Source organism: Pagrus pagrus (assembly GCF_965226575.1).
Source record: "Pagrus pagrus genome assembly, chromosome: 18".
NCBI lineage: Eukaryota > Metazoa > Chordata > Actinopteri > Spariformes > Sparidae > Pagrus > Pagrus pagrus.
Genome location: NC_140202.1, coordinates 11,890,145 through 11,908,263, shown reverse-complemented (window position 1 = coordinate 11,908,263; position 18,119 = coordinate 11,890,145). Strand labels below are relative to the sequence as shown.

The 18,119-nt window shown below is 41.6% G+C and overlaps 1 protein-coding gene across 1 annotated transcript in view; it reads right to left on the bottom strand.

The window, feature by feature from the left end:
• Positions 1-18,119, bottom strand: part of LOC311274018 (pleckstrin homology domain-containing family G member 3-like) — a 33,732-nt gene that overhangs the window by 7,591 nt on the left and 8,022 nt on the right. Inside the window, exons 3-9 of the mRNA XM_084381413.1 lie at positions 6,434-6,945; positions 3,678-3,778; positions 1,527-1,596; positions 1,387-1,433; positions 1,145-1,295; positions 754-885; positions 38-220 (exon numbers count right to left, since the gene is read on the bottom strand). Of these exons, the coding sequence (XP_084237539.1) occupies positions 38-220; positions 754-885; positions 1,145-1,295; positions 1,387-1,433; positions 1,527-1,596; positions 3,678-3,778; positions 6,434-6,945 (1,196 nt within the window). The remainder of the gene's footprint in view (positions 1-37; positions 221-753; positions 886-1,144; positions 1,296-1,386; positions 1,434-1,526; positions 1,597-3,677; positions 3,779-6,433; positions 6,946-18,119) is intronic.

Genomic DNA, 18,119 nt, shown 5'->3' with positions numbered 1-18,119 from the left:
AATCACTAATCAAGTCAAAAATGTCAAAAATCCATACCGAGATGTGGATCTTGTAGACATAGTGTTCCCCTCTTTTCTTGGTAATGAGGAGCATCCGTTCGAAGAGGAACAGTGTACGGGTGTTCTTTGCCCGCAGGACATGAAAGGTGCCCTCCAACACCAGCTCTCCATAGGTGGTCAGGTCAGGACCCTTCCAGTTGATCAGAAGAGACTGTATCTCCTGCGGATGCACAGTAAAGAAATCACCCCCCACACATTCTCAGTCGTGTTCCTTTGACATGAAGGGAAGTAAAAATGTCAACCGCGTGTCAGCTTTTATTTGGAATACGCATTAAATATCCGTACAAAGAAAGGTAGGAGGGTGAAGCTGCCACTGAGTCAGTGACTCAAACTAAGGAACTCATTAAAAAGCTGTAGCCCTCTTTTTAACACTCAACTAGCCTTGAGAAAAGGCGTGTAGGTCAATACTGATATTGAGAAGGTTAACACATTTGCCTTGGACAATATCTGCTGGAAATGGATGAAAAAAATACTTTGTGCCCTCCAGAAGAGCATTAAACGCAACAGTAGCACTGGACAACAGATGTACATGAGAAAATCAGAAGGTGTCTGCAGAGAGGGGGAAAAATGCACCTTGACTGAGTATGTGCTGTCTGTAAGGACTACATGGTTATGATATAAATACACCTTTAAAAAAGAAAAAAAAGGCACCAGGGTGGATGTTAGCACACATGCATGGTTATTCCATCTCACCTGCACTCTGACAGCGTGTTCGTGTTTCCTCTTCATGTCATTGATGTACCAGGCCACTCCGGTCATGGTGTCTATGGCCTCCTGAATGACCTCATAGCCCTCCTCATCTGGGTCAAAGTGCTTTGCAATTTCCTTTAAAAAGATTAGGGACAAATTCACACAAAGTCACTAGTGAAATCCTTCCACAAAGAAAGATGCGTCCTCCAGAACCTTAATAATCAATCAAATCGAAGAACCAAAGATGATAAAATCATTCTTTAGTTGAATTGTTGACATTAACTACTCGTTAATAACTGATAAATGACAGAACCATGAATCTGCCAATGCCTGCAGGGTCACTTGAGGGGAAAACTCGTCTTGACACGAAATGACCACTGAGGACATTCTGTACCTGAAGCAGCAGATGATATTTCAGGATCCTCTGGACCGGCTTCAGCAGATAGGAGCCCAAAGGGAGGGAGCGCTTCAGAGCAGCCTGCCGATCCCTGAAGAACTTGGCCAAAGTTTTACTCCTCATGCAGTCGGTCAGTGCTGCCACTGAGCTGGAGGACAGCAGAAGATCATAGTAATCGTGTCAAATTTTACTCTCAAAGATAAAGTCTAAATATAATGAAAACAATTTCAGCTACTTACTTGGGGTAGTTGGTGCAATACTGAGTGTATATTTCAAAGTATTCACTCTGGGGAAACACAAGTCAGACAGTCATTCATGTTTAATCTTGTGACAATCTGATATCACTGTACATGTGTTTGAGGAGGATGGTTCCTCTCACCTTATATACAAAGCATCGAGCGATGGCCACAGGGTCGTTCTCACACATGTCTAAGGACTGCAGCAGCTCACTGAAATGCAGAACAAAACAACAGAGAGGAAGTTAATGAACTTTGTAAGCTTATTTATTTGTCCAGGCTAAACAGAAGGAAGGAATAATGATGAGTGGTGAAGATCTGGAAATCAATAAATACTTTTCTGTGTCCTCTATTTCTGCCTCGAGTGAGATGTGACCCCTGTTAAGAAATATCCCCACTAGAGGGCAGCATACACTGTTAAACCCAAGAGCCTTGTGGCATGTTCAGACAGAGCGTGAAAGAACATGCATTTGACTTGGATTTCTCCATGCCCACAGTCCCATCAAGTACAAGCTTTATTCAGAGCTTGGGAAACCAAAACCTGAGAGTTGTAAGGTATTCTCCAGCTTTACACGGTGTGTCATGACCTCAATACAATGTGCATGACTGAAAAAGGAGACATGATGGGAAGGGTGACTGTGGAAAAAAACAACTGTACAAACATAAACATCACAAATCACCACATGTACTCTGCATGAAAGCTGTTCAGTTAACATAAATATCAAACACAATACATCATACAGCATGCCATACCTTAGATTGAATACACTGAGGCTTTACTGAAACCAACTACAAGCCAATATGTGAACATGTACGTGGTACAATGAGAAAACCTTGGTGTCGAAATTTGTTTCGGTTAATATTTGTTCATATCGCGTCATTGCTTTGTCAACATTACGTAACGCTATTCTGGAAATGGGTCAAGTGAAACAAAGAAATAGAAATTCCTGGATAAAAGAAAGGCTGTTTATCATTAATCAACTAATGTTCACGTCAAATGAGAGTTAATGACTAAGTTTACAGAGACCTCTTGAGTCAGTGAAGCCAGCAGTTAGTAAACTGTTATCAAGACTTCTACTGTACATACTGTACAGTACAGTATGTCCTTTTGGGTGAAACTTTATTTGAAGTAATGTGCATATGATACCGTCATGACCACGAGTCTTTCTTTATGACTGTTTATGACTTGTCGTTAAGTGTCATTCAGTTAATTATGGCACGGTTAATGCAAAGCTGACATTTATACCTTCGCCAAGGAGATTATGTTTTCGCCAGTGTCTGTTTGGTTGGTTGGTTTGTCAGTAGGGTTACACAAAAACTACTGAACAGTTTCCATGAAACTGATCTCTCTTGCAACACAAATGGCACATCTCTGTTTCAGTTTATAAATGGGGCACCTGTTTAAAGGGTTAAACAAGTATTTCTCCACCTAAACAATACTTGTGTGTAATGTAAATGTGTGTATTTATTTCTTTCTGTTCATATTGTTCATAGTATATTATCTTAGCTTATTCATAAAATACCCTTCACTGTTTTTTCTGCACTTGCATCAGTACTTGTACTATGTGCAATGACAATAATGTTGAATCTAATCCATCTAATAAAAGACAGTATCACTGCCTTCATTACTAACCTAAAAAAAAAAAACACCTTCCTATGACAAGAAGAAAAGCCTGATCTCTTAGAAAAGAGCAATATATGGCCAACTGGAGCCAAAATCTGTCAAAATCTCTCCTTTACAGCTGGTTAGAATTTCGTTAGGAGGTAATAAGAATCAAATCATCCCCATTTGCGGTTGAGAGCTGTACGATAGCCTTGGCATCAGCAGGGAGGCTCCTAGCTGTGCGAGGAGAGAGGAATGTTAATGTGTGTTTTGGCAAGCAGCGTGGTCAGCAATGAGCACTTGCTGACATAAGATGATTAAATGTAAAGCTCGCTCCACCGCCATTTCCTCGGCTTTCAGATGTTTGCGAAAGTGTGTTTACTGCAGAGTGCGTCGCCCCTTTGGTTCTCATTGCATCTGTTTTATGTCAGAAAATATCAACAGGGAGTCTTGAAATCTTACCATTCCTCATTCTTGCATTGTCTATAGTATTATATAATTATGAAAGTATATAAACACAAATTCAGCAATTAGTGTCTTTTCAGTGATTTGTAGTTTTGACCATTGTGGCCATTTTCAGTAAGATACACTTTACAAGAAATTGGATGGGGATTATAGCTGTGCTTAACCTTTAATCTAAAATATATACATATATCTTCTCAGTTTGTTTGCATTTGTGGTTGTAACTAACCTGTTGAACTCATAGATGTCCTCTATGTTTCCAAACAGGGCACACACTTGCTCTGGCCGGATGGGGAGGTTGCTCATATCAATGATGTGGGCCAAGTAGTCCTGGAAAACAGATGAGAGTGAGTTACACATAAAATAATTACATAAAGAGGTCTTGTCAATATTCGGTGACATACTGAGTCAAGTGTCATACAAGCATTTCCAAATTCTTACCAGTAGAGGGAGCATAAATATAGAAAAACAATTTGTGTTCCTGTTTTATCCTCTGTGATGTACATTTGACCAAGTGATCCCTACAGTGTATGACATGCCACCTAATGTTAATAAATGTAAAAGTGTTGCATCATGATTTTGAGGCTTTTCTGTTTCAAAAAAGAAGGATCCCTACATGAATTCACACTCAGTAAATGTGGTCTTTCAAGGATCCTTTTAAGGATTTGTTCCACTGACTAGAAGCCAGTGTGACTGTCTGGTAGAGGATCTGTGGTACCCAGACCATAAACATCAGCACAGCCTGTTCCCCTTCAAGGACCCCGACTCCCCCTGGACCTCAGGAGTATTCAGAAGTAGATAAAAATATTTTTAAAAGCCCCACAGTGGCCAAATATGCCAACATCTGGATGATTGCCCTCCTTCTTGGTCAATTACACACTCATGTGGCACACAAACAACTCCAAACAAGTAGAGGAGCAAGTTGACGTGGGACAAACACGCACACACGCAGCGACTATATAAAGAGCATACCAGTAAACAGCTTGCACACACACACCAAGCCTCCCAGACGATGTGGTGCAAATACAGACACACACACTCTGCAGTCCAGATTAAGAGTGGAGTCATCACATCGCTTCCCTGAATGAACTGCAGCCGCTCATGGATGTGAGAATTCCAGTGCAGTGAGAGCAACGCTGACATGCAGTCAGCAGGGCGTCTCATAGTCTCCTATAGAAAAACTCCCCATGTGACCTTCAGCATACTGTTAAAGATTTCATGCTATGTACTATATGTAGCCTGGTGTTTTTACAGTGCTTCAAGCTGTGCTATATTTAAGAATAAGCAGGAATGTTTTATTCTGTTTTAGGTCAAATTAAAAAGTTTTAAACAAAAAGTATACTGAATCATACGTTCTGAATCTGTCAGCACTGACCACATTCTTTTCACAACAATGTTGAGTATGATTATTATGGGTGTGTTCAGGCCAGGTGTTGGGGATGTATTTAGACATGCGAGACCAGCTGAGTCAAACAGCTGCTCTCAAATCTTTATGCAATGGATAGACAGTTGAAGAGTGAGATTTGATAGATCAGATCTAAAGGCCGACTGGACGTAGCTTCAACAGCTGCTCCTGACTTCAGTGTGAATATCAATTGGAAGCTTCGGATTAGTTTGCTGGAAAAACAATGCCAGAGTGAGGAAGGAGTTCACACGTCTCTGTGAGATTCAAGGCTTGGCGTGAAATAAAATGAGCTGCTTGAGATCAGTTTCATGGAAGCCATACTCTAATCATAAAAGGACATAAGATACATCTGCACTAGACGGTGTTCCCACACTGCAGCCTATGGAAAAAACAATCGGTATCCTTTCATCTGTGTTATTTTTCCAATTGGTGCAAAGACGGAGGTGTTTGTGTTGGCTTGGAGGGCCCGAGAGCTGAGGCTAGGCTGGGCCCGTGCGAGCGAGGCCAGACCAGGCTCGGCTGCTGCTCCCGTCAACTGAAATAGCTAGAAGTGTTTGTCAGGCACAAGTCGTTACTCAAGCCGCGACACGGGCAGCGCTCCCTCCCACAGCAACTGCCAGACGCCAGCACAGTCGGAGACAAGGTGAGGAGAGGTGCTAGCTGGTTTACTGCCAGACGATCTCAGAAATGCCTCACGTGTTTAAGACATTACCATCAGTGCAGTGGGGACTGTTTGACAGCAGGAAAGACTGAGGGGCCACAGAGGTTTCTTGGTCTCAGAGTTGTTTCCAGACTACAAAAGGTAGACCATGTGATAAGATGTACAGTAAGTGCTCTGTTGAGTGGTAAAATCATCCCTGGCCCATTTTCAATGCTTCACATCTGTGAGATGAGGTTTAAACAATCTTTGACCAAGATCAGAAAGCCCAAGAATTTGACCATGAAAGACCTGCACTGTGGCCCAGTTTGATTGTGTGTTTGAACTCCAGATATGAGCGGCGTCCATAATTCCAGGCTGTTAACTTTCACTGCACTGTAAATACACAGAGTGGTTTATATACAACACAATGACCAGATCATAAACAGCTCAACAGCCTTCATCTGAATAAACTAGAAATCTATAAACAAAGCACATGATTGCCAGATGTCAGGTATGCATTGTTGTCAATTGACTGATTAGTTTAGAAAGCAGGAAATCAGAAATGGATCCTTTTAATGAAAAGAAAATGAAAAATCAAGTGGACTATTTAACAAATAACAGACTCATTTGTGGCCACAAACAGCTGCTTGGAACACAGTAGACATTATTTTCTCTCAACAGCCATTAAGTCCAATTCCCCTATGTCGGCTCTTGCTGGCCAATACAGTAAATCACCTCCAAAGAGGGCTACAGACATGAAGTCATAGCTGTATATTAATCCAAGTCAAACATGTGCTTTAAATACACAGAATACTGATGATTTACTTTCTATAACATCAGATGGCTGGCTCACAGTGAATACTTGGCTGCAAGTGAAAAACACCAACTGTAACGGAAAATTCAATTCGAGTCAGTCAGCATAACCCTGACATTCACTCACCTCCACGATGCTGCGCAGGTCTTTGACGTACATGCGCTCTGTCTCAATGATCTCCATGACAACACGGTCCACATAGGTCAGCTTTGGATTTGGCGCCATGGCGTCCGTGACAACAGGCGAGGCGGTGATGTGAGGTATTTCACCACTTGCCTTCCTGTTGGAGGTGGCGTTGTTGTTGTTCCGCTCCTGCCAGCGGCCCCTGGAGCCTGTGAGGGTGGGACTCCGGTCCCCTGCCTGCTCTCCTGTGCCTTCGGCTGGGCTTAGCTCCAGGTCTATGTCCTCCTCGCTCGGTATGGGTGGGGTGTTGGAGGAAGGAAGGGCTACGGTGCTCCCAAAGAGGCTATGGCTATCGCGGGATGAACCAGAGGACAGGGTGGACACCAGGCTCACTGGACGGTCACCCTCTCCGTCCAGTGGCTCCACACATAGCCGGTTGTAACAATCTGGGCCCAAGACGCCGTTTGTCTGGTCATGTTCACTGGTGGAAAGGGGCGAGGACAGCTGAGGAGATTCTGGGATAGGTAAAAGGGACACAGGCAGATGGTAGGTGTCAGGATATGAGAGACGGACAGTAAAACAGAGTATTTTATGGCAGTATGGTCAACATACTTGGTTATCCATCTCACTTTGACAATGAAACCACAAAACTTATATTGACCACCTTTCAAGCCCTAAAAGGTTAATTGTTTCAAAAGATACATTTTGGTTTGAGTATCACTTTAACACAACTGTTGTTTCATGGGTATAATTTCATTACATTTTATAGCGGGAAACTCACTGCCCTTGCTCTTTTATTTCCACAGCCACCCTGTAACCAGTCTTACTGGTGGCTTCTGTACAGCTGCATTAAGGGTTTGAATCTAAAGCTGCTCTGATTAATTGTTTGGTTGTCAACCAATACGTTAATCTCCAACTGTTTTAATAATAAATTAATCTATTTTTGCTTTTTTTTTTTGAGTAAAAATGATCTGATTCCATCTTAAATACGAATATTTTACTCGTTTATGGCAGGAAACTGAATATAGGTTTGGGTTGTGCGCAATACAAGACATTTGAGGACTTTGAGAAACACTGATCTGATAATTACGACAATTCTGACTTTTTACAGACCATACAACTAATTGTTTAATCAAAAAAATAACTGACATATTAATCAAAAATTAAAGTAATCGTTAGTTGCATCCATCCCTGAGGAGCAGAGGGAAGCCACTGTGCCCCTCGGTCAAGGGCCCTGAAAGTTAACATTAAGAATATAAGGCTGTTACAAACCAGATGCACTCTCATATTGTCTTGTGATGACATCTCTTGCCATGTGAATAAATAACACCAATGAAAACTTCTTTAAACACTGTCCAGGGACATAGTCAGATAAATATAATTTGAGCTACACTGAACAGACTACTATCCAGAAATCAATAAAAGACACCTGGGAGCTCTGTTTCTAAGCCTGGACTGAGACACACGGGAGTGGTTTACTGGAAAAGGCCTTGCTCAAATCATTACTGACATGGCCTAAATTATAACACTGCATATTCTGTGGAAAACCCAGCTATTTCCTCTTGTTCTCCTGACTGCTGAAGGCTGAACTTTGGAAAAACAGAGAGGGGGGAGAACTGATGAGAACAGAAAAATGGGGGAGGGGGCCAGGAGCTTTGTTTATATGTCTTTATTGCACTAAGTTTGAATTTAAGAGAAATGGAAGCCATATCCACTTTCACATCCTTCCTGCCAAATGGGGAATTTTCCTCATGAACGTTTCCTAAATATATGAAGTCATGGCGGTGTGAGAACGGAGCACTGAGCCACCACTGTGCAGAGAGCTCCATTTCCTTAAATATTCACAGGTCAGAGGGGTCAAAAGCATTTAGACCAGCTTAAGAAATGAAGCTTTGTCCAGTAATTTTACTTCAGACTAATAACTGGAAATCTGCGAGGCAGGAAGCATCATTAAGCAAAAACACTAAGTGAAATGACTCAAGCAGGTGATATTGCCAAGTGGGGATGGAGAGCATAATTTGGTGTTGATGGCCCACAGATGTAGTTTATGTCATGAGCCTGAAATACCCACTCTTTCACCAGTGTGTTGACAGGCTTTTAACCTAAATATGTTCATCATTAGATGTGCTTCATTGGTCAGCAGCCTACAGCTGATAACACGAACCTGATGTTGTCAGGAAAAAGGTATTTCATCATTCTGCAACCAAACTGACCCCTCACTTGACTTATCTCCCATGTACAGTTTTATAGAGAACATTCTTTGAAGGCTCTCCTTGCAATAAATCATGTTAAACATGACAAATATTTCATATGGGAGCATGGGAAGTGTTCAGAGTGAGTGATTTATGAGGTCTTGAAAAAAGGTGACATGCAGCTGGAGGATGGACAAAATGAAACTGCTTTTCACTTTATTCACGCACACACACACGCGCATGCGCACGCGCACACACACACGGACACACACACGGACACACACACACACACACACACACACACAGACACACACACACCTTCTGGCATCATGAAACTTTCCATGAGTCAGTACTGAGCTCATGAGAGTCTCGTTTACGCTGCACAACTTGCTCCACAATCCACACCAAGTTCCCATGCAAAACCTCAGTGGGAGAAACGGATGAGCTGGTAAGCAGCAGCCGACCACGAGAGAAAACTCTGTTTACGCTCCGTGACAAATCACAGGGTTGATGGTGTAAAGGGAGTGTAGCGGTGAGCTATTACCCTCACTACACCACTATGAATTAGAACAAGGTTTCCTCCGCTTCCTTTGCCGCTTCTGTCTTTACATTTGGTTTTGAGATTTGGCGTGTCTGGCATGTGAAACTCCCTTCCTCCTTCCTTCTCTTCCTCACAGCCAACATCCCTCTATAATAAAAGCTGCTGTGCTGCAGACTGGAGTCAGAGCCAAGTTAAAGGGAGGGGGAGGAACAGCACAAATCAACACCATGTTTGCACAGTTTCCACACTGAGACTCTGCTAGTTAATATATAATCGCTCGGAGTCATGACATAAATCTCCTTATGCACATCTTTAGTGCCAAAATGAGAAAAGTATGACTGAACTGACAGTTGTGGTGAAGGAATACAATCTGACTTATCTAAGGACTTGAGCACACTTGACTTCATCACCGGCTCAGCTCCTACCCCAGCTTTGATTGACCACTTCAGATACTGACTCTACAAGCAGTCATTATCTGTGGCTGATACCACACACCACATGTTTATGGGGAAAACAGCGCTAGGGGACCACTCGCTGACTTTGTAAGAACAAGCCATGCAGAGGAATGCAAATGACCTGGTCAACATGCAGGTCTAAGATAAGCCGAAGTCCTGTGCGATGTAGTGCAAAGTGTTTCCATTCTGCCTGCCGCTCTGGACAAACATGACTCGTGATCCCTCCACTTCATCAAGCATGCACAGACAGGGAAGAATATGCCTTTGTCCTTTATTTACCAGTTATGATGCTTTCTAAATATACTGAGTAATAAGCAGCCATTATCATTCAGACAGTGTAAAAGCAGAGTGTCGGTTATTGCTCGGTGCCACAGAGTCTCTTAAGCATCTGCAGACATTTATAACTAATCTCTGAGGGATCTGCAGCCACAGTCATGCCCGTTGCTGTGCCACACAGTCAGATGTGGGGGACTGTTAAGTGTCTGGTATCACATTTAGCCTTTTAAAAGACACATACAAGATTTCACTTAAATCTACTATAGGGAGTTTTAAAACAGTCTCAATTTAATAGTGATACTTCTATACGACCTGCATAAAATTCTAAATGCGTGCCACTGGGAAGGATTACGAAATTGAAACTATTTTTTATTGTGAGTGCTGAGGAGGAGTCCAGGAGTCAGATGGCCTGAGGTAGAAGCTGCTCTGTAGGATATTTCGGTATTGCCAAACGCAGCAGAACAACTGGCTTATAACATCACATGCTGGCCTTGCCACCAAGCTTTATCTTGCTGGTGGCTTATTATTGCGAAGACATAACACGATGATGGGATGTTGATGACTCAAGCTTCTCAACCAAATTTCTGTCACTGAGCAACCCAATCTTTTAGCTATAGGATTACTTTACTTTGTTTCACCATCATAATATTACAGTTATTAATCTTATCTTATCTCAGCGACAAATATATAAATTTCCTCATTGTTATAAATCCTGTAAAGCTATGTTTAAAAAGAAAAATATTAATGAAAAATATGTTGTGACTTTCTTTCAGTCACAACCAAAACAAATGCACGAGCTAGCCAGATCAAGATCTTTTAGACAGGGGGTGGTGGTGCTTGTATCGCTTTTGTCCACAGGGGCCGCCAGAATCAACAAAAAATAAAAATTCCTTGTAGCTGCTTTAAAGAAAGCAATTATTAGGCTGTTTTTATGCGTTTGTCTTTATACAAGTATTTGCGTTCTCTCTTGCAGTCGTCTTATTTTGTGTCAGGGTTGGTTTGCATCTGTTGGTTGTACAATTGTTGATGCCTTTGCAGTGTCAGCAGTCATTGTCTTGATGGTTAACAAGGGGAAAAATAACAGGCATGCACATAACTTAAATAAATGTCTTGTCACATTCAAGCAATTTTCCTTTCAGCAACTGAGGCTGATCAAAGATAAGGGCAGCTTTCTGACTGCTTTAATGTGTTAACTTTATTGGGGGGGGGCATAGTTCTTGGAATTTATCCTTTAAGGCCAAAATGACGTTTTGGCAATCACTGCAGGGAAAGATCTATAAAAAGAAACCACCGTAACAGCAAGCAGCGCATACTAGTTCAAACCATCTGTTTTCTACAGAATTGGCGAAGGCAGTCACATCTGCACTCAAACACACACTTTTGAGCACTCAACTCACCCGTTAGCGTTAAATTACTGCTAGTATCAGTGACAACTGTTCTTTAACCACTTGAAGGAGGAGCAGCACCCTGATCACAGTAACTACAGCAGCTAAAATGAATAATACAGGGAATCTTTAACGAGATGCAACACGTGCAAGTTAAAGTCAGATTCAGCAGACGAAGACTTCACGTTGTTCACATAGGTCACATGTGAGGGATTGGTTGCCTCACATCTCAATAATTTGAACTCCATTTTATAACTTTGAAGCAGCATATTTGTCTTCATTCACAAAAAATTCCTACCACTTCTTTTCAACAGCTCAGTGGACAGACCTGTTAAATCATAACGTGCACAGAGAGGTTGCACAGCTAAATATAGGGTCCAGAACAAAGTTTCCATTTTAGCCAAGCCATGGATTTCCACATTCACACACCTCAATTTTCACAAAGTATACTACCTCAACAAAACACAACATTCTCCTTTGTTTCAGCTCTGCATCAATACAGTTGTTAACTCACAGACATAACCATTAACCAAGTCAAGGCTACAGAGATAGTATAGTATTTGGACTACATTTTTAGACAACCACAATGATTCACTGCAGTTCCATTTCAGTCTCAACAAAGTCAACATCAAGAAAGTTAACTAAGTCTGTAGTGTGATCCTTAATGGATTACATGATATCAACTTCCTGTGTGTGAACAGATTACTAATGTTGTTGCTGAAGGAAAAATGATTGGAATTCCAGAAAAAAACCCTCCCAAACCCCTCATTGTAATTCTTTGAATTCTAGTTTCCTGGCTGTTAAGCCGAGGTTAACATTTACAGACAAAGGTGTGTTAATGCTACAAGCATGACCTTCCCTTCTCTTTTGTAACTTCAGTGAATCCAAATCCCCTGGACAGTGGTGCACTTCGATACAATGCTGGCGGACACTAAAACAACCTGTACCCAAATAGTTCCAAAATGATGTTAAACGTGAAACACATACACATTTCAGCATTCATAGGTTTAAAAACAACGAGACCTATGTTATATATATTGTTGAGTTGTGTTTCCAACAATGTTCAAACCCAGAGAAATATCTGTAATGCTATTTAATGTAGCATGTTTACATTTTACTTTCAAGGAAACATCAGATAATAGAGGGTGAAGAACGAAGACGGCAAGCAAGACTAAACATGACATGAATAAAACTACAAAATACATTACCTCGTCTGGAAGAATGTCAGACAGATTTTTTTAATCAATGATCCCACCCTACTTCACAATGTCATCAAACTACGTCCATTGTTTTCATTCTTTTGATTAGGAGACCGCCAGCGGGAGACATTAGATATTGTTTGTCTAAGAAAAAGTCAAATGAAATAGCTTCCTATTCTGAGACCCTCTACTTGATGATAAAACCAGTGCATGTGAGGGTTGTGAATGATAAAGAAATAGGCGCTGGGCGTACAACAGGTGATTTGCTTCAGTCTGTTTCATCGCTGAAAGCAGACAGGACACTCACTCACTGAGGGGCTCCGTGACTAATCAGTCTAGAACTAAAAATGTGAAAACCACACTTGTTTCCATTTCAGCTTATCATGCAGTTAACAATGCAGACAGTTCATACACTCGTCCGCCTCTGACATCATGGCTGTGTGACTGACAGGCAGTGCCTAATAAGGCATTGTGGAGGTGAATAGAAACACTGAAATGAATACCACAGCGCCTGGTTATTAACTTTTTTAAGGAGCCTACAGACACGTATACGACAGAGATGATCTGTATCCGTCTGAAGTTTCTGGTGTACTGCGAACAAAGCATTCCTTTATAAAGAATATTCTCTGGCGTGTGTGCTTTCCAACTAAAATATTATGACCTTCTCTGAGAACAAGATAAGTCACAACATGCAGCTATGACGTTACTCGTTGGTTGCAAAACCCTATGATGATGTGACTCGCATTTCTACATCAGTTGATGCAAACCAGCCTCCATGCAAATTATACCCCGAACAAGTCTTCTTTTCTCCGACATCTCAAACTGCCCTGTCCACATATCCATCTTCTGTTTACTGTTTTGCATTCATGACAGGCTGACATAACACAATGTCTACTTGACGTATGGCTTAAGGAAACAAACTAGACACAAACAAGGGTAATAACAGCGTTAGTTGAAAAATTACAGTGCACAATGGAAAATGTTATAAGCGTCTACAAAAATAGCAACAGATAATAATAATCCCTGTCAAGTTGAACTGATTGTATATTTTAATTTTTTTTTTAGAGCAAAAGTATGTATAAATGGCCTAATTATTGTAATTTATACGTGTTATGTAATGTGTCAATCCTTGCATGACCTCAGATACAGCAGTAATGAGATCCATCCACCAAAGCAAGAAGCCAGAAAGAAAAGGGTGTTAAAGTCCTCGATGACTTCTAAATCATCATCTCCAATCCCTCCAACTCCTGTGAGCAGACTTTTGATATGATGAATGATGAGTGAGCACTTCACAGTTAAAGAGCAGCTGTCTCCGAGAAAGACACACCTTAATGACTGTTTCAGGTGAAATTAGTAGGCCCCCAAGACAAAATTCATTGTCAATTTGCCCTACGAGACTCCAAAAATAACCCAGAGTTTGTGGTCTGTTCCTGTTTCACGTAGACTATTTTGTCTGGCTTGTGGCCTTTTGTTTTCTAACCAAATCAGGGGCAAAGAAACAGGAACAACACAGCCAATATCCATGTTCAGCATGCAAATATATATCCTAAAGCTGCAGGAGCTATTAGCATTAGAAAACAGACTCTCTCTCTCTCTCTTCACTGGAAAACTGATGGCAGATTACAGGCGCCACACTGAAGCACCTTGACTCCTCTTAACACTCTGCCGCCTGTAGCAAGTCTGTCATTTGCATCTTTGTTAGGCATTAGGAAACAAACAATAAGGATAAGAGTGACAGCGCTGTGGACAGAACATCTCACTGAAAGATACAAGCCCCTGCCTGCTCTGTTAGTAACGCTTGACACAGCCGCTCCTCCTGCTTGATTCACACTGACTCACGTGCAAACAGTGACGAATCTGAACCCAGTGCTCGATGAATCACATCTGAATCCACCTTGTGAGATTCCTCATAACAGTAACTTGACTACACCTGCAACTGCATGATCGATAACTGTAAAACTGTGCAATATTGGTCATTTCAGTGGTTTCGTCACATCTGGGAGGTTTGTTTCCTGGGTGCCTAGCACTGTCTTGGCAACATCATACATTACTTCAATCCCCTTAGGACAAAGAGTTTTCTTTTTACAAGTTCTGGTAATATGTGATGCATCTACACGTCACATTTACAACTTGTCTTACAACATACCCTTATCTTCCTTGAGAAAACCATACTTTGAAGCACATTCTTGCTGTCTTTTCAATTGTTTTTCTTCAGCGTGTTAGCACAGAGTTACTTTTTTTGGCAATTCCCACTGGCCATAAAGAGGACTTTTACCTCCGACATTAAAGCATGTGGAAAAGAGGAAAATCCTGGTTCCTAATTGGTTGATTAGGATGTTCACTCACAAGAAAGAAAAAAAACAACAACTTCAAACTGGCTCTTAAGGAGACTGCTAATCTGCTAGGTCTTTCAGAGCCAAGTGCACAGTGTGTGACCCTGTTTCCCTCGGGGGGATAAAGAGGGAATCATGTTTTGCAATACATCTTAATAAAGCCCTTCCGCCCCTCGAGATCCACTCTGAACTTCCATCTTCAACACCCGTCCACAACCTCTGCTACTCAACTCCTCCCCAGTCGCTGTTGGGAGACAGGGAGGGTAGTCTTGCTCTGATCCCCTTGGGAAAAACTCCTCCCCACCTGGCAACGGTGAATGGCTGCCCCTCAGGAGGGCAGGAGGCACAAGTATAAGGGGTGCCTCCGGGATTAGGCCCCTGAGTCTTCAGAGACCATTATCAAACAGCATGAGTCAGAACACTGGAGATTAGACACCAAGACCAATGGCCTGGATTGATTTCTTATCCCTTGATAGAGGCAAGAATTTAGGTCACTTCAGAGGTTTTCTGCTTCATAACCAGTTCTTCATATGTCCAAGATAGTTTGATTTACACCTGTCTTTGGCCTCACAAGGAGCTTTTAATGCTGCGTTAATCATTAGCCTGAAGGTTGGTCAATAAACTGCAGCGGACAACAGAGGCTGAGCACACACGCTCACAAACTGAACCTGCATTCCACACCGACAGTCAAGGTCAAAACGTTACGCTGGGAAGTTCTGGGGGAATTCTGGTGTTTAAAAATGAAACTAAGAGTGCTTTGTGCAGTCTACAAATTTCACTCATTTACTGTAAACATCAGGCTGCTTTTGTTAGATTTTTGAGATTCCTGAAATGCTTGTTTGAGAGAAATGTACTCTTGTATTAGACAACCATCTTAGTAAAAAAAGGCTCCTCAAAATTGTACCTAAGTACAGTACTGGAGTAAAGTGTACTTGCTTAGCATCCATCACTGGTTATTCTAATTTCTAACAATAAGATTTTTTATCATTACTGCCAATGTATATGACTTCACCAGCATGTAAGTTTGATATGTTTCAGAGATGCTGGATTCTCAAAGTAGCAGAAGGACAAAACTCAAAAACTCAAATTTAATCCCATAAACCTTCCCTAAACTCGGCTGTGGCTCTTAAAGGATCCAGCTGTGCCAGCTGACCTCAGTGCATAAGCATGTGATGATCCACTTAGGAAACTCCTCTATCAACAAGCCCCCCCTCTAAGAGCCCTTCAGGCACCAGCACACAACACAGCTTTGGATCTATTCAAAACTAACATTTCCTCTGGACATCACACACCATCTGGGCCCGGAGGTGTGAGTCTATTGTAAACTTTACCACCAATTTGATAGTCTACAACCAAACTGCTGTCCTGTTAGCGCCTCTCTGCAGAGTCTGGTGGCAGGACAGCTGTGTGAAGTGTGGCAGGGAGAAGACAGTTAATTTACTTCACATCAAGCTGTTTATCACAAGCAGTGTCATAAAGGGTGTGATGTCGTTTATCCTCTAGTGTAGGCCTTATTAACACTTACTGTATACAGCAGTCAAATGAGGAATTTGACAGTTTGGTACTTCCGTAATTGTCTTTTGTGTACTTTACAAAACACAGAAGTGTTTTGTCACGCTACAATAAATTACCAGAAACAGCATTCATTTCATGAACTTTTACAATAACATATAATTACCATTATTATTAAGCCATGATTGTGTTTCCTGTCATGTCTTCCATGTCACTAAAGTATTATGCGCTGCATGCCTGATTACAAAACACCAACTGAATGTTGAGTGTTTTTGGAGGAAGCTGATAAAGAGTTTTATTGATTCAAATGAGTTTCTAAGAGGCCATCTAACAGGAACACTCGAAGCAGGGAGCCTGTAACTAATGTGTGTAATCCAGCGGAAGAACTCTATAGGAGGAATGCCATTGTGGGAGGCTGTAAAATAATTTACATTGAAATAAATTCTTTTGTGAGGAGCACGGGAGTCTGAGCCAAACAATGAAATGAAATACAGTGGATGAGGAATTCTATTACAACAGTACCCATGTTATGTAATGACATAAACAAACTTGTGCAACACTAGTGAGACATTTTGGACAGATAGGATGTGAAGAAACTGGAATTGCTGCAGGCTCACCTGAGGCTGCCTGTGATTGATGCTACAGGCAATTAAGCAGAAAAAGATTTCCAGTCCAGGAGCTCCATTGATCAGCCCACTCAGAGACGCGGCCATCCCTGCCATCATATATCTATGTCCACAACCCTATGCCCAGTGGTCTGGAAAAGCTGCAGTGAATGGAGATGATCCGTCTGTCCCCCCCAAAACCCCTTTAAAGCTGTACATTCTGCCCACACAGCTACATTCCTGCCTGGGGTTAAGTAGGTCAGAGGGAACTCTTATCTTTGAAAGAGATGCTTCATGCTGCCTCAGGTCTGCGGAAACCTGGCTGCGCCACTGTCAATGGATTGACAGGCTATACGTGTATAAGCTTTTTTAACCTGATATCTTTAAAATGTGGGATATGAGGATTATAATCATGCTTGTCCACGTTCCACCATGGAGATGGAAGCTTAGCTTAGATGGAAATAGAATAATAAGGGGTCTTATATAGGTTCCCGTCATCCAATTCCTCTGGATCAGTGAATTCAAAGTGCAGAACAACAAAAATGTTCAACAGCTGGAAAGAACATCTGGGTACATCTTGGAGCAGAGGCGAAGGTCAACAAGGGGGACACATTTTGTTCATTTTGCTAACAAGGGGGATGATGTTCCCCCTCAAAACTACGAAGGGTGCCACTGAAAGCCTGCTAGTCGGGCTGCAACAAACAATTATTTTCATTATCAACTAACCTGGCGATTGTTTTCACGATTTATCGATTAATTAATTGTGAAACATTCTCATCACAATTTTCCAGAGCCCAAAGGGACGTCTTCAACTTGATTATTTTGTCCAACTGACCGTCCAAAACCCAAAGAATCTTTATTTACTATCATAAATGAGAAAGAAAAGCAGCAAATCCTTACATTTAAGAGGCTATTTGTTAGAAAAACGACTGAATGATTATAAAAATAGTTAAAAATGTGTATTCTTTTGAGAAACTAATCAACAAATCGACTAATCATTGCAGCTCTACCTGCGATATACACTTCTTTTCACTTCAAAACTCTTCAACCATCAAGATGATTCGCAGCTGGATCGTCGCCACAACCTTGTTATCGTTTACCTTGACCAGATGGGGGGCTTCCTTTCACCATGAGCATTCCTCCTGCCTGTTAACCACATCCAATCACCATCTCACACAGATTACCAGCAGC